The sequence below is a fragment of the Oncorhynchus mykiss genome, chromosome 17 (genome assembly GCF_057628025.1).
Source record: "Oncorhynchus mykiss isolate SJ-2025 chromosome 17, ASM5762802v1, whole genome shotgun sequence".
In the NCBI taxonomy this organism is placed as follows: domain Eukaryota; kingdom Metazoa; phylum Chordata; class Actinopteri; order Salmoniformes; family Salmonidae; genus Oncorhynchus; species Oncorhynchus mykiss.
This window is the reverse complement of record NC_143038.1, coordinates 41520389-41548244: the sequence shown is the minus strand read 5'-3', so window position 1 is coordinate 41548244 and position 27856 is coordinate 41520389. Positions and strand designations below refer to the sequence as shown.

Here is a 27856-nt window from a genome sequence, read left to right as displayed (position 1 = left end):
AGAAATTTACATCCTGAGGCACAAACTCCAAAAAGTTCTGGGACACTATAGTCCATGGAGAATAAGAGCACCTCATCCCAGCTGCCCACTGCACTTAGGCTAGGAAACACTGTCACCACCAATAAATCCACGATAATTGAGAATTTTAATAAGCATTTCTCTACGGCTGGCCAAGCTTTCCACCTGGCTACCCCTACCCAGGTCAACAACCCTGCACCCCCCACAGGAACTTGCCCAAGCTTCCCCCATTTCTCCTTCACCCAAATCCAGATAGCTGATGTTCTGAAAGCGCTGCAAAATCTGGACCACTACAAATCAGCCGGGCTAGACAATCTGGACCCTCTCTTTCTAAATGTATCTGCCGAAATTGTTGCAACCCCTATTACTAGCCTGTTCAACCTCTCTTTCGTATCGTCTGAGATCCCCAAAGATTGGAAAGCTGCAGCAGTCATCCCCTTCTTCAAAGGGGAGACTCTCTAAACCTATATCTATCCTACCCTGCCTTTCTAAGGTCTTCAAAAGCCAAGTTAACAAACAGATAACCGACCATTTCGAATTCCACCATACCTTCTCCGCTATACAATCTGGCTTCCGAGCTGGTCATGGGTGCACCTCAACCACGCTCAAGGTCCTAAATGATATCATAACCGCGATCGATAAGAGACATTACTGTGCAGCTGTATTCATCGACCTGGCCAAGGCTTTCGACTCTGTCAATCACCACATTCTTATCGGGCAGACTTAACAGCCTTGGTTTCTCAAATGACTGCCTCGCCTGGTTCACCAACTACTTCTCAGATAGAGTTCAGTGTGTCAAATCGGAGGGCCTGTTGTCCGGACCTCTGGCAGTCTCCCCAGGTGCCACAGGGTTCAATTCTCAGGCTGACTCTTTTCTCTGTATACATCAATGATGTCGCTCTTGCTGCTGGTGATTCCCTGATCCACCTCTACGCAGACGACATTCTATATACTTCTTGCCCTCTTTGGACACTGTGCTAACTAACCTCCAGACGAGCTTCAATGCCATTCAACTCTCCTTGCGTGGCCTCCAACTGCTCTTAAATGCAAGTTAAACTAAATGCATGCTATTCAACTGATCGTTGCCTGCACCTACCCCCCCGTCCAGCATCACTACTCTGGACGGTTCCAACTTAGAATATGTGGACAACTACAAATACCTAGGTGTCTGGTATATATCTCCTTCCAGACTCACAACTAAGCATCTCCAATCCTACCAATCCTTGACTTCAGCGATGTCATTTACAAAATAGCCTCCAACACTCTACTTAGCAAATTAGATACAGTCTATCACAGTGCCATCCTTTTTGTCACCAAAGCCTCATATACTACCCACCACTGCGACCTGAATGCTCTCGTTGGCTGGCACTCGCTACATATTCATCGCCAAACCCCACTGGCTCCAGGTCATCTATAAGTCTTTGCTAGGTAAAGCCCCGCCTTATCTCAGCTCACTGGTCACCATAGCAGCACCCACCCGTAGCACGCACTCCAGCAGGTATATTTCCCTGGTCACCCCCAAAGCCAATTCCTCTTTTGGCAGCCTCTCCTTCCAGTTCTCTGCTGCCAATGACTGGAACAAACTGCAAAAATCACTGAAGCTGGAGACTTATCTCCCTCACTAACTTTAGCACCAGCTGTCAGAGCAGCTCACTGCACCTGTACATAGGCCATCTGTAAATAGCCCATCCAACTACCTCATCCCAATACTGTTATTTATTTATTTGGCTCCTTTGCACCCCAGTATCTCTACTTGCACATTCATTTGCTGCACATCTATCACTCCAGTGTTTAATTGCTATATTGTTTCACCACTATGGCCTATTTATTGCCTTACCTGACTTATCCTACCTCATTTTCATACACTGTATATAGACTTTTTCTATTGTATTATTGACTGTATGTTTGTTTATTCCATGTGTAACTCTGTGTTGCTGTTTGTGTCACACTGCTTTGCTTTATCTTGTCCAGGTCGCAGTTGTAAATGAGAACTTGTTCTCAACTAGCCTACCTGGTTAAATAAAGGTGAAAAAAAGGGGAAAAAAAGATTAGACTACCAACAGGATATTCAAACCTGTAATATCTTAAGCTTCACAGAGTCGTGGCTGAAGACACTATCAACATACAGCTGGCTGGTTATACGCTGTACCAGCAGGATAGAACAGCAGCGTCTGGTAAACCTAGGGGCGGTGGACTATGTATTTTTGTAAATAACAGCTGGTGCACTGGAGCAATTGCTTAATGTTCGCCTGGGGTAGAGTATCTCATGAAAAGCTGTAGATTACACTAAATACCTAGAGAGTTTTCATCTGTATTTTTCATAGTTGTTTACATACCACCACAGACTGAGGCTGGCACTAAGACAGCATTGAATGAGCTGTATTCTGCCATAAGGAAACAAGAAAACGCTCACCTAGAGGCGGTGCTCCCAGTAGCTGGGGACTTTAATGCAGGGAAACTTAAATCTGTTTTACCAAATTTCTATCAGCATGTTAAATGTGCAAACAGAGGGGAAGATTGTTTTTTTTATTATAAAAAAAAAATCTGGACCACCTTTACTCCACACACAGAGACACATACAAAGCTCTCCCTAGCCCTCCATTTGGCAAATCTGACCATAATGCTATCCTCCTGATTACAAGCAAAAATGTAAAAAGTAAGCCCCAGTGACTCGATCAATAAAAAAATGGTCAGATGAAGCTGATGCTAAGCTATAGGAATGTTTTGCTAGCACAGACTGGAATATGTTCCCGGGATTCCTCCAATGGCATTGAGGAGTACACTACATCAGTCATTGGCTCCATCAAACACACATCGATGACGTCGTCCCGACAGTGACCGTACGTACCCCAACTAGAAGCCATGGATTACAGGCAACATCTGCACTGAGCTAAAGGCTAGAGCTGCCACTTTCAAGGAGCGGGACTCTAACCTGGAAGCTTATAAGAAATCCTGCTATGCCCTCCGACGAACCATCAAACAGGCAAAGCATCATTACAAGACTAAGATCGAATCATACTACACCGGCGCTGACGTCGGATGTGGCAGGGCTTGCAAACCATTACAGACTACAAAGGGAAGCACAGTCGAGAGCTGCCCAGTGACACGAGCCTACCAGACGAGCTAAACTACTTCTATGCTCGCTTCAAGGCAAATAACACTGAAACATGAGAGCGCCAGCTGTTCAGGAAGACTGTGTGATCACGCACTCCGCAGCCGATGTGAGTAAGACATTTAAACAGGTCAACATTCATAAGGCCGCGTGGCCAGACAGATTACCAGGACGTGTACTGTGAGCATGCGCTGACCAACTGGCAAGTGTCTTCACTGACAATTTCAACCTCTCCCTGTCTGTAATACCAACATGTTTTAAGCTGACCACCATCGTGCCTGTTCCCAGGAACACTAAGGTAACCTGCCTGAATGACTATCGACCCATAGCACTCACGTCTGTAGCCATCAAGTGCTTCAAAAGGCTGGTTATGGCTCACATCAACACAATTATCCCAGAAATCCTAGACCCACTCCAATTTGCATACCGCTCCAACAGATGATGCAATCTCTATTGCACTCCACACTGCCCTTTTCCATCTGGACAAAGGAACACAAACTCATCAAAAAAATAAACGTCCTCTCACTGTCAACTGCATTCATTTTCAGCAAACTTAACATGTGTAAATATTTATATGAACATAAGATTCAACAACTGAGACATAAACTGAACAAGTTCCACAGACATGTGACTAACAGAAATGGAATAATGTGTCCCTGAACAAAGGGGGGGGTCAAAATCAAAAGTAACAGTCAGTATCTGGTGTGGCCACCAGCTGCATTAAGTACTGCAGTGCATCGCCTCCTCATGGACTGCACCAGATTTGCCAGTTCTTGCTCTGAGATGTTACCCCGCTCCTCCACCAAGGCACCTGCAACATCCCAGACTTTTTGGGGGGGAATGGCCCTAGCCTTCACCCTCCGATCCAACAGGTCCCAGACATGCTCAATGGGATAGAGATCTGGGCTCTTCGATGGCCATGGCAGAACACTGACATTCCTGTCTTTAAGAAATCACACACAGAACGAGCAGTATGGCTGGTGGCATTGTCATGCTGGAGGGTCATGTCAGGATGAGCCTGCAGGAAGGGTACCACGTGAGGGAGGAAGATGTATTCCCTGTAACGCACAGCATTGAGATTGCCTGCAATGATAAGCTCAGTCCAATGATGCTGTGACACACCGCCCCAGACCATGACAGACCCTCCACCTCCAAATCGATCCTGCTCCAGAGTACATGCCTCGGTGTAACGCTCATTCCTTCGACGATAAATGTCAATCCGTCCATCACCCCTGGTGAGACAAAACCGCGACCCATCAGTGAAGAGCACTTTTTGCCAGTCCTGTCTGGTCCAGCGATGGTGGGTTTGTGCCCATAGGCGCCGTTGTTGCCGGTGATGTCTGGTGAGTACCGGTCTTACAACAGGCCTACAAGCCATAATTTGCAAATAAATTCATTAAAAATCCTACAATGTGATTTTCTGGATTTTTTTTCTCATTTTGTCTGTCATAGTTGAAGTGTACCTATGATGAAAATTACAGGCCTCTCTCATCTTTTTAAGTGGGAGAACTTGCACAATTGGTGGCTGACTAAATACTTTTTTGCCCCACTGTACATACGGACACAGTGAGGCGACTTGGAACCTGAACCAAGACAGGTGGGCCTTTTCTTCACCAGACTTGATTTCACGCTGACATGTCACCCAGGTAAAAAATACATCATAGCCCTGTCCTGTCCTGTCTCAACGATTCGGGAGATGTTCCTGTCTTTAGTGCACCCATAACTCTGCCCTCTCGAGTTGTAGCCCCCGTGCTCTGGGACGTAGACATCCTTCCCCGTTCCGTGCCTCAGCATCCCTGCTCTTATCTGTCCATTGATTTTGCACTGATCTCCCCTCTTCTGATGGTTTTACCACCATTTTTGTGATAGTGGACAGATTATCTAAATCATGCCATTTAATCCCTCTCTCTGGTCTCCCTACCACTATCCAGGTCACTGAGGCAGTGTTCCAGCAGGTCTTCCAGCACTGTGGCCTTCCAGAGGATATAATCTCCGATCGTGGCCCCCTATTCACATCATGTGTATGGAAGGCCTTCATTCCTGAGGAGCCATTATCAGGACCGGCAGGGGGAGCGGCCCCGATTCCTTCTCTGGGCTGAATATGCCCAGAATTCATTGCGACACTCCTCCACCGGGCTGACTTCCTTCCAGTGTGTTCTGGGTTACCAGCCAGCCCTGGCTCCGTGGACTCCGAGCCAGACCTTTGCTCCTGCGGTGGACGAGTGGATCAGGTGCGCAGAAGTGGTATGGAACGATTCCCATGTGAGACTCCAGCACGCCGTACGCTGTCAGAAAGAGCAGGCAGATTGCCACCGCAGAGAGGCGCCACCCTGGTGATCGCGTCGGACTCTCCACCAGGAACCTTCCACTCCGCCTGCCCTGTAAGAAGTCCTCGGTTTGTGGGGCTGTTCAAGGTCCTCTGGATGGTCAATGAGGTAATTTACAGATTACAACTCCCCACTCACTACTGAATCTCACCATCTTTTCAGGTTTTCCTCCTCAGGGCCTGTGGTTCCTGGTCCTCTGGCTGATGCAGTCCCCCACGACACCCCTCCGCCTCCCTTAGACATCGAGGGGAGCCCTTTTGATTTGATTGATTTGCCTATGCAGTCAGATCCCTCCTGGACTCCCGATGTCGTGGGGGTGTCCTCCAGTACCTGGTGGACAGAGGGGTACGTTCTAAAGGAGCAGTGTCGGGTTCCGTTGGACGACATCCTAGATCCCAACATCATCCAAGATATCCACCTTCGCCATCCGGACCGGCCAGCTCCTCGCCCTCGGAGCCGCCCCCCTGGCCGGTGTCGTCCTGCGGGGGGCGGGGGGTGGGGGTTCTGTTACGTCTACTGCCACTCTCCTGCTCTGGCGCTCGACGCCACCGGTCTACTAACCACCAGTCCTGGCAACCCATCTTTACGCACACCTGCGTCCTATCATCAGTCACACCTGGACTTCATTATTTACCATTTATCTAGCACACTGTTTTGTCAGTCATCAGGTAGTATTGTTTGTATTTCCATGTCAGACGCTTCTCTTGTTTTGTATCGTTCCATGTCCATTATCATTAAACTCACTAACTGCACCTGCTTCCTGACTCCGTGTCTACGTTACAGCAACAAGATGTGGAAAAAGTCAAGGGGTCTGAATACTTTCTGAATGCACTGTATGTTCTTGGTAATAAAGATGTACAATAACACTCTCACCCCTGACAAAGAACACCTCAATAACCTTTTTTAGAGTATATGCTGTGTATGCTGGTCCAGCATGGTCTAGTTGGTTAAGCTGGTCTGCAAAAGCACGCCCATCATGCTCTATTGCGGTTAGATTTTTTTCAATTGTTTGTTTCTATATCTATGTTTTTGCATTACATTGATTGTTTAATTAATTTAGATTTTTCTACACAAATTACACATTTTTCTAAACTTTTCTAAAAACACAACCAAGGTTGGTCACCAGGAAAAACACAACCAAGGTTGGTCACCAGGAAAAACACAACCAAGGTTGGTCACCAGCAAAAACACAACCACGGTTGGTCACCAGCAAAAAACACAAAGAAGATTGGTCACCAGCCTATGCTGGACTATGCTGTTTTTTTCAGAAGGGTAGCCCAAGGCTATATACTGTACTGTGGAATAGCACAGCAATCGACATCACTCTAGTTGGGAGAAGGGTATGGGGTTTAAATCTTATATTAACCAATGTTACAGGCAAAAATAAATGTAAATCATTGGAGTAAGATGGTAGCCTGCCGCATCCAGTAGTGAAAAATCTGAAATGAAATGGAAAATGCAGCTAGACCTGGTTGGGGTGAACTATGGGGAGGTGGATGTGGGCGATTTCTTACCTTCCTCCTCACTAGAACCCCTCTGTATGGGTGTGTAAATAAGGGGCGTTGTGTTGGAGCTGGGAGGCGCAGGCGTACTCTTTGTGAAGATCCCACTGATGAACTTGAGCATCTTGCGGTCGCGGGCGCGCTGGGTGGTTCCCCCCTGACCCTGGCCCTTGCCATCCTTCCCCTTCTTCAGGTCCTCAGAAAGAGAGTGCAGGTCACTGTTGTCCAGGGTACGGCTCTTGCCCTTCCTTGCCGGCTTGGACACCTGGGTGGTGGGTTGAGCTGGCAGGGAGGTGGAGCCTGTCTTCAGCCTGTCCCCTTGGGGGCTTTCCCTTGTCACCACGGCTGTAAACCCTCCCCCCACTGGGACCCCCTGGTGAAGGAGGGTGGTCCTGCCGTCACTGTCTGCCCAGGACGCTCGGTAAGGCCCTAGGGCGGCCGCAGCACCTATCATAGGCGACCGATCCCCTATACGGTTGTCTTTGCGGTCCAGACTCTTGGCAGATGGAGGCATACTCTGATCGGCTTCCCTCAACTCCCGCCGGCTTACAGCCCCCCCCCCGGCATGTGACCTCATCAGGACCTCGGGTCGATGGGTAAACCTGGGAGGGACAGTGATGGGCACGCTGACTCGGCAGAGGGTGCTGCTTGGGTCGCCCATCCCCTCCTCGCCCCTTGGAAACAGCATGGGTGGCTCCCTGTAGAGTTCGGTTTTAGGACGGGTTCCCTCTCTCCTCAGCCCTGCCTCTGAGGGGACACCTGCAAGCCCCTTCACTTGGTCTTTCATGTTCTTCAGTAAGAGGGGAGACTCCTTGCTCTTAATCCCCAATGTGATATCTTTCGAGGAGCCTGGCCCACAACTCTCTTTCTCCCTCATCTCAGGCTTCCCCCGCTCCTGAACAGGCCCCCCAAAGCTAATGTCCTCCTGCTCATCTTCCTCCATTTCTGTGTCCCCCTCTCCCTCCCCCACGGCACACGAATGTCCTCCCTCATCCTCAGTGGTCCTGCTCAGCTCTTCATCCTGCTCATACCCAGGGCCCCCCACACCTCCTCTCCCTAGGGAAAGGGCCAGCTGTGGCTGGGGCCCGGTGGCCCTTCCATCACCCCCTACCGCCTCGACCTTGACCAGGGTGAGGGAGATGAGGTAGGTGGTGCGCCTTGGTAGGGTGCCTGTTTGGCTCATAGGGGCGGCAGGCTGGCAGACAAGGAGGTAGACCAACCTCAGAGCAGCGGCAGAGCCCTCACTCTGACCCAGACAGAACCGCAGGGAACAGGCATGGCAACCCACAGCTGGAGGCTTCACCAGAGAGACAACAGTCAGACCAGAAAACAGTCAGAAGGTACTGTCAAACTAACTGGCGTAGGGATACGTCTGATGTGGGAGAATGGTAACTTTGTCAAGAGGTGGTAGGAGCTACCTGGAATTAGCGGAGCATACTTAACAAGGCTGAGTTACTTAAATCTAGAGTGTACTTTATTTTAATCCTTCCTGTAATCCCCTTGTCACCTTCTCTTTGCTGATCACTGGTCTCCTCCACAGGTTCATTCACAATCCTCTCTTTCTTTTCCCCTTTCTCTCTCCATATGAAAGATTAATTCTACAGCCCGATGCCAGGGATCTGAGATTGCTTTCCTCGATCTTGATGTTTGAGACTGGGTAGTCTGGAATTATGCAAGAGTCAACAAATGAGCCTGGTCCATTTTTACAACAAGACTGTACTACGTAGTTCCCCACTCCACAAAATCACACAAGGTGAAATGCCTCAAGTCAGTCTTCAGCCTGTAAGCTTCTCTTCAGATAATTTCTTCACTCCCAGGGAAGGATATTCATTGTATGCTTCAGAATCTTCATATCCCCATTACATTTGATTGGTTGACAAAAAAAAAAAAAAAAAAAAAAAAAAAAATATGTAGCACCGTCACAGACACCAAAGGGTATGTATTGTGGTAAAGACAAACCAGACAGCACAGTAAACAACAGCTTAAGCAGACCTAGCAGAGAAAAACAGGTTTGAATGTAAATAAGAGAACAAACATCCATATGGAAATCATTCACGTGTTGCAAAGCATGTGGTGGTGAGAGTCTACTTCCGACTGCATGTGAGGCAAAGACACACTAATGTCATGCATGAATCACGTATGCACATTGTGCGGATCAATGAAAGGCAGGCTGCAAACATCTGTTGTAATTCCCACAGTAAAGAGAAGCAGAAATGGTGGTCAGATAGGCAGAACGCAGTCACTGTTCCACTGCCTGTAACGCTCTTCTGTACAGTTGGTTCCTTCGCGCCCTTCAGTCACTGCATCCTCTCCTCTGAGTGTCTTAGGCAATTAGCAAGTCAATAAAATGTGTCTGTGAGGCAGAGAGCAAGCCCACCGGCTCAGCTTAGCCCCTCTTCTCATCAGAGCCACTGTGCCTGCTAGCCTCTCCGATAGCCCGTCGCTACCACAGCTCCAGCCCCAGCTCCAGCTCCAGGCAGGCAGGCAGACAGACAGACAGACTGAGTGGTAGGGTGAGGGTGATGCGTCCAGTGAGAGATGCCTGTTCTCGGTCAAGCACTCACGTTCTGTGGCTCATGTCGGATCAGACAAAACCAAGACAAAAACCTCTGCCTCCTCCTACCCATCACTTGCTCGCTCTCTCTCTCTCTCTCTCGCTCTGTTCTTCTTAAGGCAATCTCCTTGGCAGTTCCCACTCTCCCTCTCTCTCGCTCTTCTTCTCTCCCCCTCCCCTTCAGGAAAGAGGGAGCAAGCGATGATGCAATGGAGGAAGAAAGGTGATGAAAAAATCCAGACGTCATACTGATGAATGAAAGGAGAGAGCGAAGGAGGAAAGAGAGAGAGAGAGAGAGAGGAGGAACGGATAAAAATTAACACGAGTGTGAGGGGGAGGGTATAACCGTGAAATTAAATAAGGTGGTTTGAAAACAAACTGAATGGGTGATGATAAATCTTGGGGCACAGAAAAGGGAGGGGATGTGAGGATGAGAGAGGGGATCCGAACAGAAAGGAGGGTAGCTAAAGGTGGAAGAGAGGAGAGGAATGCAGGAGAGAAGGGAAGGAAAAAAAGGAGCTGGAAAAAGGTAGACGACAAGAGAGGGAAGGCTCTATCTACCCTCTCCCCTTTCTCTCTCCTTGGCAGTCACAATAGCTCCATCTCCCTCCAGAACGGCTCCCCTCACCCCCCTTTTAAAATCGGCAAGGATTGGGGTAGCAACAGCTTATTCACCACCTCCCTCCTTCCACCTCCCTCATCTCTCATGCTAAGCTGCTGATACCGTGTCGGTCTCTGTGTGTGTGTGTATTTTTTGGTTTCACTATCCTTGTGGAGACCATAAGTCCTCACAAGGAGAGTAAAACAAAGACAAATTTGACAAGCTGGGACATTTTGCTACTCCCCATATGGAAAAATACTATTTTAGGCTTAGGGGTTAGGTTTACAATTAGGGTTAGAATTAGGTCCCCACAATGATAGTAAAACAAACATGTGTATTTGTGTGTCATTGACATTGAATGAGGAAAGGTTATGCTCCTTTCATCATTAGTTCATTATTTACTAACACAATAAAGAGAAACCATGGGTCCAATATTAGAAACTAACACGTTATCATAATTATCCCAATAACGTTTGTACCATGTTTTCTGCTGCTACCATGTTGTGTTGCTACCATGTTGTTGTCATGTTGCTGCCATGCTATGTTATTGACTTATAGGTCTCTCTTTATGTAGTGTTGAGGTGTCGCTCTTGTCGTGATCTGTGTTTTGTCCCATTGTTGTTGTTGTTGTAATTCCAGCCCCCGTCCCCACAGGAGGCCTTTTGGTAGGCCATCATTGTAAATAAGAATTTGTTCATAATTGACTTGCCTAGTTAAATAAATAAAAATACAAAATGTAACCCATAATATACTCGCATGACTTAATGATACATGCCACGTGATTTTCAGCATGTGTACTGTATGAGTGTGTAAATGTATGTGGCTGTATGTTGTGTGTGCTCACAGTGGGGGTGGGGCTTCATTGTGTGTATAGGTATGTGTTTCCCACCTGTGTCTCTTGTTTAATTGGCTGAAATCTGTGAAGGAAGAACACCCACAGAGTATGATGAATCATGTCCCCTCTAAACTGAAATTATAACGTGTAACTTACTGTGATATACACAGACAGTTGCTTATAGATACATACACACTATCTGCTCCTTAGAGATGATTTACACTGACTACCCACACATCCAACCTTTACACACAAACTCTCACACACAAACGCTGCTGTTCTATTATATACTATTTATGCCACTGCATGACCATGTAGCTACCCACTTTATATTTGTAAATACAATGTAATACAGTCCATTTTTACAATGCATACTATCTCTTATTACTTATTTTACTTGACTGACTTTTTCAGGGCTCTAAAGTGCCCACATGCGACAAAATGTTTTGCTGTTGGACCTGTACTTTTATTTTGGAAGCACAGACTGATAAATTGTTTACGAATCATAACCAACTTTCCCTCAGAACTGTTCTGAAGTTTTCTGTCAGCTAAGTAATGGCATTAGCTGGCGAGAACAGCAACAATGAAATGCGGTGGAATTTAAGCTTTCTTTAACAAAATGTTTGTTTTTATTAAATGAGCAACCACAACCAGGAGATGAGGACAATGTTAAAGATGGTGTTACCAATCCACTTACTCAGAAAGAAAAGAGCTACATGTTTGGAGAGGGATTGGCCCAATTATGTACTATTAGATTTTAATTTTATTTATGAGAGGTATTGCCATGTCGAATGCACCGAGCTGTCCGTCTAAACTACTGGCACACAGCTCGGACACCCATGCATACCCCACAAGACATGCCACAAGAGGTCTCTTCACAGTCCACAAGTCCAAAACAGACTATGGGAGGCACACAGTACTACATAGAGCCATGACTACATGGAGCTCTATTCCACATCAAGTAACTGACGCAAGCAGTAGAATTACATTTTAAAAATGTTTTTAAAAAATATGATAACAAAAAAAACACCTTATGGAACAACGGGGACTGTGAAGCAACACAAACATTGGCACAGAACATGCATACACACACACTGATTTAGTACTATAGATATGTGGTAGTGGTGGAGTAGGGGCCTGAGGGCACACAGTGTGTTGTGAAATCTGTGAATGTATTGTAATGTTTTAAAATTGTATAAGCTGCCTTAATTTTGCTGGACCCCAGGAAGAGTAGTTGCTGCTTTGGAAGAAGCTAATGGGGATCCATAATTAATACAAATACTCTTAAGGAGCCTAACGTTAGGGTCACGTCTACTCCCGCTCCCGGGCACACGACGTCGCCAGTCTAGTAACCCATCATTACGCACACCTGCGCCTCATCATTAGGCACATCTGGACTTCATTTCTTCCCTGATTACTCTCCCTTAATCTTGCACTCTGTTATCACCCATCAGGCAGTATTGTTTCCATGTTCATGTTCAGACACTACGCTTGTTTGTTTATTCACTTTACGTTCGTTCTTATTAAACTCACCAACTGCACCTGCTTCCTGACTCCCTGTGTCTTCGTTACAGAATAATGCCTCACAAATTGGAAGCTGCAGCCAACCAAGACATCTCCCAGATGGTCGGCGAACAGGGAGACCTACTTCGCCAACACCACACCTTCTTCAACATCTAGATCTTCCTCAAGCGGCATCCTCCAACGAGCAGAGGATCCTATATCATGAGTCGACCCAGTGCCCCCACAACCAAGAGGTCCAAGGTTTCCACGGTTATTTCCCTGCTGACCGGGCGGGCATTGGAGTGGGCTACGGCCGTCTGGGGAGGCGAGGAGAAGCTGGGTTCCTATGATAGTCCTCTGAATAGAGCAAAGAACCTATTTGATCATCCACTGGTACACCCTCACCTTCTGTACAGTGTCAGCATCCAGCGGATTACATGAGCTGGCACTCTGCACCTTATTCAGAAAAGGATTGCGTGAAGAGGTCCAGACTGACTTTGCATGCCTAGACGACACCCTCTCATTGGACACACATCGCGATGGCCATCCGTCTGGATAACCTCCTTCAGGATGGTCGGCACCCCCATCGACTCTCCCTCCTTCATTGACAGTTCTGAGTCAGAGCCTGAACCCATGGAGGTAGGGGCCACACGCCTCCCCGCAGCCGAGTGATGCTGTTGGAGACAGCTGGGACTCTGTCCCTATTACGGTCAGTAGGGACACCAGCTTCAACGGTGTCCGCTACATCCCAACCTGGGAGCCACTAGAGCAGAGGTATGAATATGAATAATTCCATCATCATAATCACTCTCCACCAAACCCTTTTTAGTACCAATATCACTAGCTGGCTGTCCCTCGTGTTGTTTCTACAGCTCTAGTGGACTCTGGTGCCACAGGGAATTTTATTGATAAGGCCCTTGACTCCTCCCTGAAAATAACATCATACCTGCACTCCTCTCATTTCCGTTCAAGCGCTGGATAACAAACCACTGGGATCTGCAACTATCACAGCACCCCTCACCATCACCGTGGGACCTCTGCACCAAGAAAGCCTTCCCCTCCTCCTCCTCCTCATCATCATCATCCAGGCACCCGTACACAAAGTCATACTTGGCCTCGCGTGGCTCCAAAACCACGACCCCACCACCTCTTATTCGAGGGTGTAGATCACTGACTGACTGGGCACACCGCCATTTGTCTGGTATGCATTTTTGTAAATAACAACTGGTGCACGATATCTCATGAAGTCTCGAGCTATTGCTTGCCTGAGGTAGAGTATCTCATGATAAACTGTAGACCACACTACCTACCTAGAGAGTTTATCTGTATTTCTCATAGCTGTTTACATACCACCAGTCAGAGGCTAGCACTAAGACAGCATTGAATGAGCTGTATACCGCCATAAGCAAACAAGAAAACGCTCACCTGGAGGTGGCACTGCTAATAGCCGGGGACTTTAATGCAGGGAAACTTAAAATCGGTCTACCAAATTTCATGTTAAATGCGCAACAAGAGGGGAAAAAAAACAACAAAAAAAAAAACTCTGGACCACCTTTACTCCACACACAGAGATGGATTCAAAGCTCTCCATCTTGCAAATCTGACCATAATTATATCCTGATTCCTGCTTACAAACAGAAATTAAAGCAGGAAGCACCAGTGACAAGATCAATAAAAAAAAGAAGCAGATGCTAAGCTACAAGACTGTTTTGCTAGCACAGACTGGAATATGTTCCGGGATTCCTCCGATGGAATTGAGTAGCTTCATCAATAAGTGCATCGATGGCATCGTCCCCACAGTGACCGTAGGTACATACCCCAACCAGAAGCCATGGATTACAGGCAACATCCGCACTAGCTAAAGGCTAGAGCTGCCGCTTTCAAGGAGCGGGACTCTAACCCAAAGAAATTCTGCTATGCCCTCCGACAAACCATCAAACAGACAAAGTTTCAATACAGGACTAAGATCGAATCGTACTACACCGGCTCTGACCAACTGGCAAGTGTCTTCACTGACATTTTCAACCTCTCCCTGTTCGAGTCCTTAATACCAACATGTTTTAAGCTGACCACCATAGTGCGTGTGCCCAAGAACACTAAAGGTAACCTGTCTAAACGACTACCGACTCGTAGCACTCATGTCTGTAGCCATGAAGTGCTTCGAATGGCTGGTCATGGCTCACATCAACACCATTATCCCAGAAATTCTAGACCCATTTCAATTTGCATACCGCCCCAACAGATGATGCAATCTCTATTGCACTCCACACTGCCCTTTTCCACCTCGACAAAAAGAACAACTATGTGAGAGTGCTATTCATTGACTACAGCTCAGCGTTCAACACCATAGTGCCCTCAAAGCTCATCAATATGGTAAGGACCCTGGAACTAAACACCTCCCTCTGCAAATGGATCCTGGACTTCCTGACGGGCCACCCCAGGTGGTAAGGGTAGGTAACAATGCATCCTCCACGCTGATCCACAACACAGGGGTGCATGCTCAGTCCCCTCCTGTACTCCCTATTCACTCAGGACTGCACGGGCAGGCACAACTCCAACACCATCATTAAGTTTGCCGATGACGCAACAGTGGTAGGCCTGATCACCAACAACGACAACGACACAGCCTATACGGAGGACGTCAGAGACCTGGCCGTGTGGTGCCAGGACAACAACCTCTCCCTCAACGTGATCAAGACTAAGGATTGTGGACTACAGGAAAAAGAGGACAGAGTACGCCCCCATTCTCATCGACAGGACTGTAGTGGATCAGGTTGAGAGCTTCAAGTTCCTTGGTGTCCACATCACCAACAAATTAACATGGTCCAAGCACACCCCAAGACAGTCATGTAGAGGGCACAACAAAACGTATTGCCCCTCAGGAGACTGAAAAGATTTGGCATGGGTCCCGAGATCCTCAAAAGGTTCTACAGTTGCACCATCGAGAGCATCCTGACTGGTTGCATCACTGCCTGGTATGGCAACTGCTCGGCTTCCGACTGCAAGGCACTACAGAGGGTTGTGCGAACAGCCCAGTACATCACTGGTGCAAAGCTTCCTGCCATCCAGGACCTCTATATCAGGCGGTGTCAGAGGAAGGCCCTAAAGTTGTCAAAGTTGTCAAAGACTCAAGCAACCCTAGTCAGACTGTTCCCTCTGCTACCGCACGGCAAACGGTACCGGAGCGCCAAGTCTAGGTCCAAAAGGCTTCTAAACAGCTTCTACCCCCAAGCCATAAGACTCCGGGAACACCTAATCAAATTGCTACCCAGACTGTTTGCATTGCCCACCCCCCCCCCCCCTTTACACCACTGCTACACTCAGTTGTTATCATCTATGCATAGTCATTTTAATAACTCTACCTACATGTACATATTACCTCTAACTAACCAGTGCCCCCACACATTGACTGTGTACCAGTACCCCCCTGTATATAGTCTCGCTATTGTTATTTTACTGCTGCTCTTAAATTACTTGTTACTTTTATTTCTTATTTTTATCCATATTTTTTTTAACTGCATTGTTGGTTTGGGGCTCGTAAGTAAGCATTTCATTGTGAGGACTACACCTGTTGTATTCGACGCATGTGACTAATAAAATTTGATTTGATGTTGGAAGACCTGCTTTCTCTTACCCTGTGGTCCACGTCAATTAAGATTATTGTGGTTGCCCTCCAGGCCAACATCTCAGAGGTTTACCAGGATCTCCCGGAGGTTTTCGCCAAGACCCACTCCATCGGTCTCCCTCATTGCCCCCTGGGACTGTGCCATCGACTTGCTTACAGACTCTGCGCAGCTGCATCTACCCCCTGTCGGTGGCTGAAACCAAGACCATGGAGGAGTTCATCCAGGAGGCTCTCCAACAGGGTTTCATCTGCCCATCCACCTCCCCTGCATCGGCAGGTTTCTTCTTTGTGGCCAAGAAGGAAGGGGGGTCACATCCGTGTATTGACTACAGAGTCAATGCCATCAGGTTCCAGGTTCAAAGAACATCAAAGCTGATGCCCTGTCCTGTCTCCACGATTCGGGAGAGGTTCCTGTTCTGAGTGCGTCCATCACACTGCCCTCCAGAATCGCTGCCCCTGTGCTTTGGGACATAGACGTGGATATCCGCCAGGCTCTGGAGAGGGAACCCGTGCCTGCTACCTGTCCTCCGGTGCGCTCCTACGTTCTCACGGAGGTGGAAAAAGTCAAGGGGTGTGAATACTTTGAAGGGATTGTTTATACATACAGTACCAGTCAAAAGATTGGACACATCTATTCATCTATTCAAGGGTTTTTCTTTATTTTTACTATATTGTAGAATAATAGTGAAGATATAAAAACTATGAAATAATACAAATGGAATCATGTAGTAACCAAAAAGTGTTAAATCAAAATATATTTTATATTCTAGCCACCCTTTGCCGTGATGACAGCTTAGCACTCTTGGCATTCTCTCAACCAGATTTGCCTGGAACGCTTTTCCGACAGTCTTGAAGGAGTTCCCACATATGCTGAGCACTTGTTGGCTGCTTTTCCTTCACTCAGCGTTCCAACTCATCCAACAAACAAATGATACTGCCACTAAGACCAAACCAGATGTGATGGCATATCGCTGCAGAATGCTATGGTAGCCATGCAGGTTGTGTGCCTTGAATTCTAAATAAATCATAGACAGTGTCACAAGCAAGCACCTCCTCCATGCATCACGGTGGGAACCACACATGCAGAGATCATCTGTTCACCTAATCTGCGTCTCACAAAGACACAGCGGTTGGAACCAAAAATCTCAAATTTGGACTCATCAGACCAGAATTCCAGATTTCCACCGGTCTAATGTCCATTGCGCATGTTACTTGGCCCAAGCAGGTCTCATCTTATTGGTGTCCTTTAGTAGTGGTTTCTTTGCAGCAATTCGACCATGAAGGCCTGATTCACAACAGTTGATGCTGAGATGTGTCTGTTACTTGAAATCTGTGAAGCATTTATCTGGGCTGCAATTTCTGAGGCTGATAACTCTAATGAACTGATGCATTCCAGGTGACTACTTCATGAAGCTGGTTGAGAGAATGCCAAGAGTGTGCAAATCTGTCATCAAGGCAAAGGGTGGCTACTTTGAAGAATCTCAAATATATTTTGATTTGTTTAACACTTTTTTGGTTACTACATGATTCCATGTGTTATTTCATAGTTTTGATGTCTTCACTACTATTCTACAATGTAGAAAATAGTAAAAAATAAAGACAAACCCTGGAATGAGGAGACAAACAATCCAAACATTCCACTGAGGGGTGATGAAGCCATTGTTGTCATTCTTCTTTTATGCTGTTGTGACATTTATCAAGTCAACCACCAAGAAAGAGTGCATTCCCTTACCACTGGGGACCACGGCCCTGTGCATTCCAACACACCACCTGCATAACTAAAATGCTGCTCTGGAGAGCCACACCACCACTCTCCTTTTGCTAATCTGATAGTTGACACATGTTCTGCATTCTGGTGTAATCACCAGCATCAGACTACATTCATTTTGGCCTGAGGTGTGACCTCTTTCTTACAGGGACACATTTATATTTCTCCAGTTCTGGAAGGGAGGCTAGGCCCGGCTGTGTGACAAGGGCATTATGTGATCCTTCCATAGAGGAATTAAATCAACATTTAGCCTCCCCGGCCACATCGTAATGACGATTAACATCCTCCTGCCATGAAGGGTGTGGGCGGTGTGTGTGTGTGTATGCAATGTTAAGTAGACAGGGGGATGGGTGGGACTTAGGAGACCCCTACGCAGGCAATCAGAAATTGGGCACACACACATACAAAACTAATGACACTTGACTCTTCCGCAATGCAAATGAAATAATGGAAAACAAATAAATGAGTGTGTAGAAATTATGTGCATACACACCTTACACACAGACACTGCAGAATGAAACACACACACACAGAGGGAGAGGGTGAGTGGGTTCAGAAATCGAATCAGAGCTCTTGAGAGAAGATCCGGGGTGTTTCAAATTGTCCTAATTGCCTCGTAACTGCAAAATATGAGATCTGCAATAACACAAAGAAAGAAACTAGACGAGGCTGACAAGTCTGCATCTGAATGATTATGACTGGAGATTAGGATATCATTTAACTGCCACACCAGTAGAGAGAAGCCAGGTGGTGTGTTGCAGTGAGTTCGGTCTCGGTCTTGGTCTCTTCCTCTGTGTCTCATAGAGATGCTATTGAAGATGAATAGTGTCTCCTAACGAGGAGTGATACCTGCTGTGAGGAAAGGCTAAATGACAACACAAGGTGGAGGGACAGAAGAGATGAGATAGGATAGACGTAAGACAGGGGGCGGGAGAGCATTTTTGAGGTGCTTGATTTAGGTTAAGTCCAGGGAGTGTACATGAGGAGACACTGTAAAAGTGTGTGATAAAATAAACATTGTGGGAGTAAGGCGAATTTTGAATTGTAAATTAAGTAGAGTACAGGGGAGGGAGGAAGCTGTACCAATACATACTCTGCCTGTCTCCTTGAGGCAGGAAGTGGCTTTGCAGAGAGACAGAGGAAATAGGGCCAACGATGACGAATTCTCGCTGCCATGAAAACGTCTCAAGGGGCACGCTATCTGTAACCACAACTTGCATAAATGCACAATCAACCTGATTGCTCATTATATTATATTATTAGTTCAGGGCATGGAGGTTTGTTTGACGTTAGATTCAGATACAATATTTGAATAGTAAATCCAACAACATCCTCTACCACATTTACAGCCTTACAGTTAGTAGAATTAAAGTAAACACGGGACTGGTACAGTTGAAGTCGGAAGTTTGTATTCACCTTAGCCACATACATTTAAACTCAGTTTCACAATTCCTGACATTTAATCCTAGTAAAAATTCCCTGTCTTAGGTGTCATCTTAGGTGGCACTTTATTTTAAGAATGTGAAATGTCAGAATAATAGTAGAGAGAATTATTTATTTCATCACATTCCCAGTCTGTCAGAAGTTTACATACACTCAATTAGTATTTGCTAGCATTGCCTTTAAATTGTTTAACTTGGGTCAAACGTTTTGGGTAGCCTTCGACTAGCTTCCCACAATAAGTTTGTGTAACGGAGTCAGGTTTGTAGGCATCCTAGCTCGTACACACTTTTTCAGTTCTGCCCACAAATTTTCTATAGGATTGAGGTCAGGGCTTCGTGATGGCCACTCCAATACCTTGACTTTGTTGTCCTTAAGCCATTTTGCCACAACTTTGGAAGTATGCATGGGGCCATTGTCTATTTGGAAGACCCATTTGCGACCAAGCTTTAATTTCCTGACTGATGTCTTGAGATGTTGCTTCAATATATCCACATAATTGTCCTCCCTCATGGTGCCATCTATTTTGTGAAGTGCACCAGTCCCTCCTGCAGCAAAGCACCCCGACAACATGATGCTGCCACCACTGTGCTTCACGGTTGGGATGGTGTCTTCAGCTTGCAAGCCTCCCCCTTTTTCCTCCAAACATAACGATGGTCATTATGGCCAAACAGTTATATTTTTGTTTCATCAGACCAGAGGACATTTCTCCAAAAAGTACAATCTTTGTCCCCATGTGCAGTTGTATGGCGGTGGCTATTTGCAAAGGGTGGCTATTTGAAGAATCTCAAATATATTTTGATTTGTTTAACACTTGTTTGGTTACAACATGATTCCATATGTGTTATTTCATAGTGTTGATGTCTTAACTATTACTCTATAATGTAGATAATAGTAAAAAAAATACAGTAAAACCCCCAGTAGGTGTTCTAAAACTTTTGACCGGTAGAGTGTGTGTGTGTGTGTGTGTGTATATATATATATATATATATATAACAGAATTAGTCAGGAGCCCGTAAAACAGCGCCATCTTTCATAACCTACAGCATTGCGGTATGTATCGTCCAATCGCAGAGCAGATACAAATCACGAGGTCTGTTAGCGAACACACGATGTCAATTGATAGCTGCTGTATCATCCAATCACAGAGCAGATACAGGTCATGTGATCTGCTAACACACCACCCTATCCCACCTGGACAAGATAAATACCTACAGTTGAAGTCAGAAGTTTACATACACTTAAGTTGGAGTCATTACAACTCGTTTTTCAACCATTCCACAAATTTCTTGTTTACAAACTATAGTTTTGGCAAGTCGGTTAGGACATCTACTTTGTGCATGACACAAGTTATTTTTCCAACAATTGCTAAGACAGATGATTTCACTAATAATTCACTGTATCACAATTCCAGTGGGTCAGAAGTTTACATGCACTAAGTTGACTGTGTCTTTAAACAGCTTGGAAATTCCAGAAAATGATGACATGGCTTGAGAAGCTTCTGATAGGCTAATTGACATAATTTGAGTCAATTGGAGGTGTACCTGTGGATGTATTTCAAGGCCTACCTTCAAACTCAGTGCCTCTTTACTTGACATCATTGGAAAATCTAAAGAAATCAGCCAAGACCTCAGAAAAAAAAATGTAGACCTCCACAAGTCTGGTTCATCCTTGGGAGCAATTTCCAAATGCCTGAAGGTACCACATTCATCTGTACAAACAATAGTACGCAAGTATAAACACCATGGGCCATGCAGCTGTCATACTGCTCAGGAAGGAGACGCGCTCTGTCTCCTAGAGATGAACGTACTTTGGTGCGAAAAGTGCAAATCAACCCCAGAACAACAGCAAAGGACCTTGTGAAGATGCTGGAGGAAACAGGTACAAAAGTATCAATATCCACAGTAAAATGAGTCCTATATCGACATAACCTGAAAGGCCGCTCAGCAAGGAAGAAGCCACGGCTTCAAAACCACCATAAAAAAGCCAGACTATGGTTTGCAACTGCACATGGGTCAAAGATTGTACTTTTTGGAGAAATGTCCTCTGGTCTGATGAAACAAAAATAGAACTGTTTGGCCATAATGTTTGGAGGAAAAAGGGGGAGGCTTGCAAGCCGAAGAACACCACCCCAACTGTGAAGCACGGGGGTGGCAGCATCATGTTGTGGGGGTGATTTGCTGCAGGAGGGACTGGTGCACTTCACAAAATAGATGGCACCATGAGGGAGGACAATTATGTGGATATATTGAAGCAACATCTCAAGACATCAGTCAGGAAATTAAAGCTTGGTCACAAATGGGTCTTCCAAATGGACAATGACCCCACGCATACTAAGTTGTGGCAAAATGGCTTAAGGACAACAAAGTCAAGGTATTGGAGTGCCCATCACAAAGCCCTGACCTCAATCCTATAGAAAATTTGTGGGCAGAACTGAAAAAGCGTGTGCAAGCAAGGATGTCTACAAACCTGATTCAGTTACAACAGCTCTGTCAGGAGGAATGGGCCAAAATTCATCCAACTTATTGTGGGAAGCAAGTTTGCAGACGACATAATAGTAGTATGCCTGATTACCATCAATGACGGGACAGCCAAGAGAGAGGAGATGAGGGCCCTCGCGGAGTGCTGCCAGAAAATTAACCTCTCCCTCAACAAAACAAAAGAGATGTTTGTGGACTTCAGGAGACAGCAGAGGGAGCACTCCCACATCCACAGGACCGCAGTGGAGAAGGTGAAAAGCTTCAAGTTCCTCGGCGTACACATCACTGACAATCTGAAATGGTCTACACACACACAGACAGCGTGGTGAAGAAGGCACAACAGCGCCTCTTCAACCTCAGGAGGCTGAAGAAATTTGTCTTGGCCCCTAAGACCCTCACAAACTTTTAAAGATGCACAATTGAGAGCATCCTGTCAGGCTGCATCACCGCCTGGTATGGCAACTGCACCGCCCACAACCGGAGGCCTCTCCAGAGGGTGGTACGGTCTGCCCAATGGATCACAGGGGACACACTGCCTGCCATCCAGGACACCTACAGTACCCAATGTCACAGGAAGGCTAAAAGGATAATCAAGGGGGGGATAAATAAGTAAATAATGGTTACTTCTCAGAAAGTATTGAGCTTTTAAAAGGAGTAAAACAATGGCCATTGAAATGCTAGCTATTTAAAATGTATCAAACAAGATAATCAATGGGTTAGAAATCCAGGGGATAAAAACAAAAAATGTCAATGTATGCTGATGACTCTAGTCTGCGATCAGGATCCCTGCACAGTCTCATTGAAGATCTTGATCACTTTTCTAGCCTCTCTGGATTAAAATCTAATTATGACAAGTGTACCATATTACCTATTGGATTGTTTAAAAAAAAATAGTGTTTACACTACCTTGTAGTTTACCAATAAAATGGGCAAGTATGTGAATACTTGGTATTCAAATCTCAAAAAATATAATTTAACTTACCACAATCAATTTCAATAGAAAGTTAACAAAAATAGATAAGATTCTACAACCATGGAGAGGTAAATACTTGTCTATTTATGGAAAAATCACATTGATTAACTTTTTGTTCCTATCACAGTTTACTTACTTACTAATGGCACTGCCTACTCCAGACGACTTTAAAACGACAAAATTAAATGTGTCTATTTATATAATGACTGAGTTTGGGGGGCAAAAATGATTCAATATTATAGCTTTAAACCTCTCACTAAAAGCTTCACACATACATACAGTGCCTTGCGAAAGTATTCGGCCCCCTTGAACTTTGCGACCTTTTGACACATTTCAGGCTTCAAACATAAAGATATAAAACTGTATTTTTTTGTGAAGAATCAACAACAAGTGGGACACAATCATGAAGTGGAACGACATTTATTGGATATTTCAAACTTTTTTAACAAATCAAAAACTGAAAAATTGGGCGTGCAAAATTATTCAGCCCCCTTAAGTTAATACTTTGTAGCGCCACCTTTTGCTGCGATTACAGCTGTAAGTCGCTTGGGGTATGTCTCTATCAGTTTTGCACATCGAGAGACTGAAATGTTTTCCCATTCCTCCTTGCAAAACAGCTCGAGCTCAGTGAGGTTGAATGGAGAGCATTTGTGAACAGCAGTTTTCAGTTCTTTCCACAGATTCTCGATTGGATTCAGGTCTGGACTTTGACTTGGCCATTCTAACACCTGGATATGTTTATTTTTGAACCATTCCATTGTAGATTTTGCTTTATGTTTTGGATCATTGTCTTGTTGGAAGACAAATCTCCGTCCCAGTCTCAGGTCTTTTGCAGACTCCATCAGGTTTTCTTCCAGAATGGTCTTGTATTTGGCTCCATCCATCTTCCCATCAATTTTAACCATCTTCCCTGTCCCTGCTGAAGAAAAGCAGGCCCAAACCATGATGCTGCCACCACCATGTTTGACAGTGGGGATGGTGTGTTCAGCTGTGTTGCTTTTACGCCAAACATAACGTTTTGCATTGTTGCCAAAAAGTTCAATTTTGGTTTCATCTGACCAGAGCACCTTCTTCCACATGTTTGGTGTGTCTCCCAGGTGGCTTGTGGCAAACTTTAAACAACACTTTTTATGGATATCTTTAAGAAATGGCTTTCTTCTTGCCACTCTTCCATAAAGGCCAGATTTGTGCAATATACGACTGATTGTTGTCCTATGGATCTCTGCAGTTCATCCAGAGTGATCATGGGCCTCTTGGCTGCATCTCTGATCAGTCTTCTCCTTGTATGAGCTGAAAGTTTAGAGGGACGGCCAGGTCTTGGTAGATTTGCAATGGTCTGATACTCCTTCCATTTCAATATTATCGCTTGCACAGTGCTCCTTGGGATGTTTAAAGCTTGGGAAATCTTTTTGTATCCAAATCCGGCTTTAAACTTCTTCACAACAGTATCTCGGACCTGCCTGGTGTGTTCCTTGTTCTTCCTGATGCTCTCTGCGCTTTTAACGGACCTCTGAGACTATCACAGTGCAGGTGCATTTATACGGAGACTTGATTACACACAGGTGGATTGTATTTATCATCATTAGTCATTTAGGTCAACATTGGATCATTCAGAGATCCTCACTGAACTTCTGGAGAGAGTTTGCTGCACTGAAAGTAAAGGGGCTGAATAATTTTGCACGCCCAATTTTTCAGTTTTTGATTTGTTAAAAAAAGTTTGAAATATCCAATAAATGTCGTTCCATTTCATGATTGTGTCCCACTTGTTGTTGATTATTCACAAAAAAATACAGTTTTATATCTTTATGTTTGAAGCCTTAAATGTGGCAAAAGGTCGCAAAGTTCAAGGGGGCCGAATACTTTCACAAGGCACTGTAAGTTAAACTTAAACCCAAAATGGTTCTCCAGTAGATTATTAAGAAAGGCTCATCCTTTGTTAAACAAATTGCCTTTATACAGATTACAACTTCTCATTTCTGACTAATTGAAAATGAAATGTTGTTTAAAGTATTGCCTTTTCTTAAAAAAGTCATACAAAGCTGGTTACAATTTCAGTTTCATCCCCCAGAAAAGATACAACAAATATTACAACAACATATGTTATGGTTAAAACTCAAATATACTGATTAATTTTCAAAAATCTTTTATGGATTTTTTTATTGTATTATATTTATTAATAATATTATGAATATTTACTTATTTTCCACCATAGTTTGCAAATAAATTCATTAAAAATCCTACAATGTGATTTTCTGGATTTTCTTCTCATTTTGTCTATTATAGTTGAAGTGTACCTATGATGAAAATTACAGGCCTATCTCATCGTTTTAAGTGGGAGAACTTGCACAATTGGTGGCTGACTAAATACACATTTTACATACAGTGGGGCAAAAAAGTATGTAAAATTAGATTTGATACCTTTTTATACTTGTCAGAAATGTCCAGATCAACTAGTCCAGGTTTCTCCGATCAAATAGCCTAACCTAAATGGCACTAAATAAAATAGACAATATGGAATGGACAATCACAACTGTTGTGTAGGATGTTCACCCCATTGTCATGATCAGTTGTTGAAAGTTGATCATAGCGACAAAGAAAATCCTTCTGCATTTCCCGCTGTGTAAACACATTGCAAATAGGCTCACGATAACTCCTGATAAAGTTGGGTAAATTATATTCAGAACTTAAATAACCAAATTGATTAGTCACAGGAATTAAGACTAATAAAGCCAATGCAATGGCCTGTTTTACAAATGGAGGGCCAACAACACAGATGAGCATTGATAAAATTCCATTGTGGCAGACATGGTAGGCTATACCCAAGTATGCACGAGCCAACGTCTTTTTTTGGTCCTGTCCGGATATCGTTTCTTGGTGTTTATAGACAACATAACATTGACGGGCATTCATAAAATTCAATTTCAGACAACACTGTGGGCTACAACACTGTGGGCTACACCTCAGTAAGCATGTACTGGTGCCTACACCTTTTGGACGTCTTTTTTTTTTTTGCAGTTCCGTACCGGCCTTGATTTCCACAGACATTGGTTTTTGTTCCGGTCCGGACCAAATCTGAACCAATCATAGACGTCTATTTTTGGTTCAGATTTTGTCCGGTCTGACCAGCCTTGATTCGGCCCAAACATAGACATCTACAAATGACTTATTTTCAACTTTTATTCAGAACCGAAAATGTACCCGATTTCAACATCTGGAAAATACGTACTTTCAACGTCCGGAAAATATGCCTTTTCAACATCCTGAAAAATAAGTATTTTAAACATACGGAAAATAGATTTTCACATTTCAATCTGAACCTAAATTGAACTTGTCTTTTCAGACGTTTAAGTTATGTTTTAGAAGTCATTTCAAGTAATTTTGCTTAGTGGGACTATTCTAGTTTTGCTGGGTGTGCAGGACGTTCTCCAATGCTGAAGGGGGACCCGAGTGAAAAAGTTTGGGAACACTTGGACTAGGCTAAAGGAACATATATAGCCTATCAAGTTGCCAGCACTTTGAAATTACGTTTTAAAGTGGTGTATTTTAATTACAGGTAGGCTATCATTTGATTTTAATGAAAATGCGTCCACTATTTGTCGGTTGTCAGGACAACTCCTTGCATGATAAACTGGGTTGGGAGCCAATGGCAGGCCATGGGGCTAGGCCTATTGAATTGCTTACCTTGGATGCTGTGAAGGTGAACGTTTAAACCAGAGCGAAGCTGTAGGTCGTCGACGCTCTCCAACTGCTTAAAAAGTTTGGCAAAGTTGTTTTTCACAATTTCATAGCGCCGTACCTCGGTCCGAATTGCATTGGAAAGCGCTAACTTGTTGCTGCCGTTCATAATGACACCTGTCTCTGGTGATTACATGCGCGAGATTGACATTCGTTATCCATCTGCGCGCACTTCTCCAAACAGTTCAACCAAAGCTAATCGAACCTATGTATTCAGTTTAATAAGAGATTCTGTCTGCAAAGTAGCCTACATCATCAATCAAAATTACTTTATTCATTTGAGCAAATTTCTTGTTCCGTTTGTGCCTTACAACGACTACTTCCTTGTTTTAAAGAGCTGCAAGAAGAATGCTGATGAGTCGGACTCGTTTTGTCCTCTGAAAAAATATGACACCTCATGGAGACAGTGTTTCCCACTGGGCACAGACGTCAGTCCAACGTCTAATTTTGATGTACATTTGGTTGAGTTGTGAAATAAATAAAAAATCACTATGTCATTGGACTTAAATGTCTTTATGTTGATGACTTTTTGCCAATCCAATCTGTTTTCCACGTTGATTCAACGTCATCACTTATTTTGGGGGGTTTAAATTACGTGGAAACAACTTTGATTCAACCAGTCTTTTCACAGTGTGGTGTGTGTATGTGGCTTTGTAGCAATACAAGTGAAGTACATCCTACATTTATTTGGACATTGAAGCAAAAACGTTTAATTTGTCTCAATACTCCAGAATTATTGATTTGAGATCGAATGTTTTAAATTAGGCGAAAGTACATAATGTCACCTTATATTTGAGGGTATTTTCATACATATCCGATTCACTGTTTAGAAACTAATGCGCTTTATATACTGTATCTAGTCCACCAATTTGAAGGTGTTATAGATAATTATACAAATTCACTATTCCTATCACGCAATGATTACATCGAGCATGTGACTACAAACTTCTTGGATGCATTTGGCAAGAAAAGTATGTGAACCCTTTGGAATTACCTGGATTTCTGCATAAATTAGTCATACAATTTGATCTGATCATCTTAGTCACAACAATAGACAAACACAGTGTGCTTAAACTAATAACACACACATTGTTGGATTGTTCTTGTCTATATTGAATACATCATTTAAACATTCACAGCGTAGGTTGTAAAAAGTATGTGAACCCCTAGGCTAATGACTCCTCCAAAAGCTCATTGGAGTCAGGAGTCAGCTAACCTGGAGTCCAATCAATGAGATGAGATTGGAGAGGTTGGTTAGAGCTGCCCTGCCCTATAAAGAAAATCACAAAATTTGAGTTTGCTATTCACAAGAAGCATTGCCTGATGTGAACCATGCCTCGAACAAAAGAGATCTCAGATCTAAGAACTGTTGACTTGCAAAAA

The 27856-nt window shown here is 44.5% G+C and overlaps 1 protein-coding gene across 4 annotated transcripts in view; it reads right to left on the bottom strand.

Moving 5' to 3' along the window:
* The window catches only part of LOC110494215 (arf-GAP with GTPase, ANK repeat and PH domain-containing protein 1), a 53658-nt gene extending 26763 nt beyond the window's left edge, over window positions 1–26895 (bottom strand). For 2 of the 4 annotated variants that reach the window (XM_021569051.3, XM_021569053.3), the window contains exon 1: window positions 6972–9704. In XM_021569051.3, the coding sequence (XP_021424726.2) occupies window positions 6972–8142 (1171 nt within the window). In that variant the 5' untranslated portion in view covers window positions 8143–9704. Of the gene's footprint in view, window positions 1–6971; window positions 9705–26419 lie in introns of those variants that run through there. The other 2 variants (XM_021569055.3, XM_021569054.3) reach the window with 2 other exon arrangements.
* Between the last annotated feature and the right edge of the window lie 961 nt (window positions 26896–27856).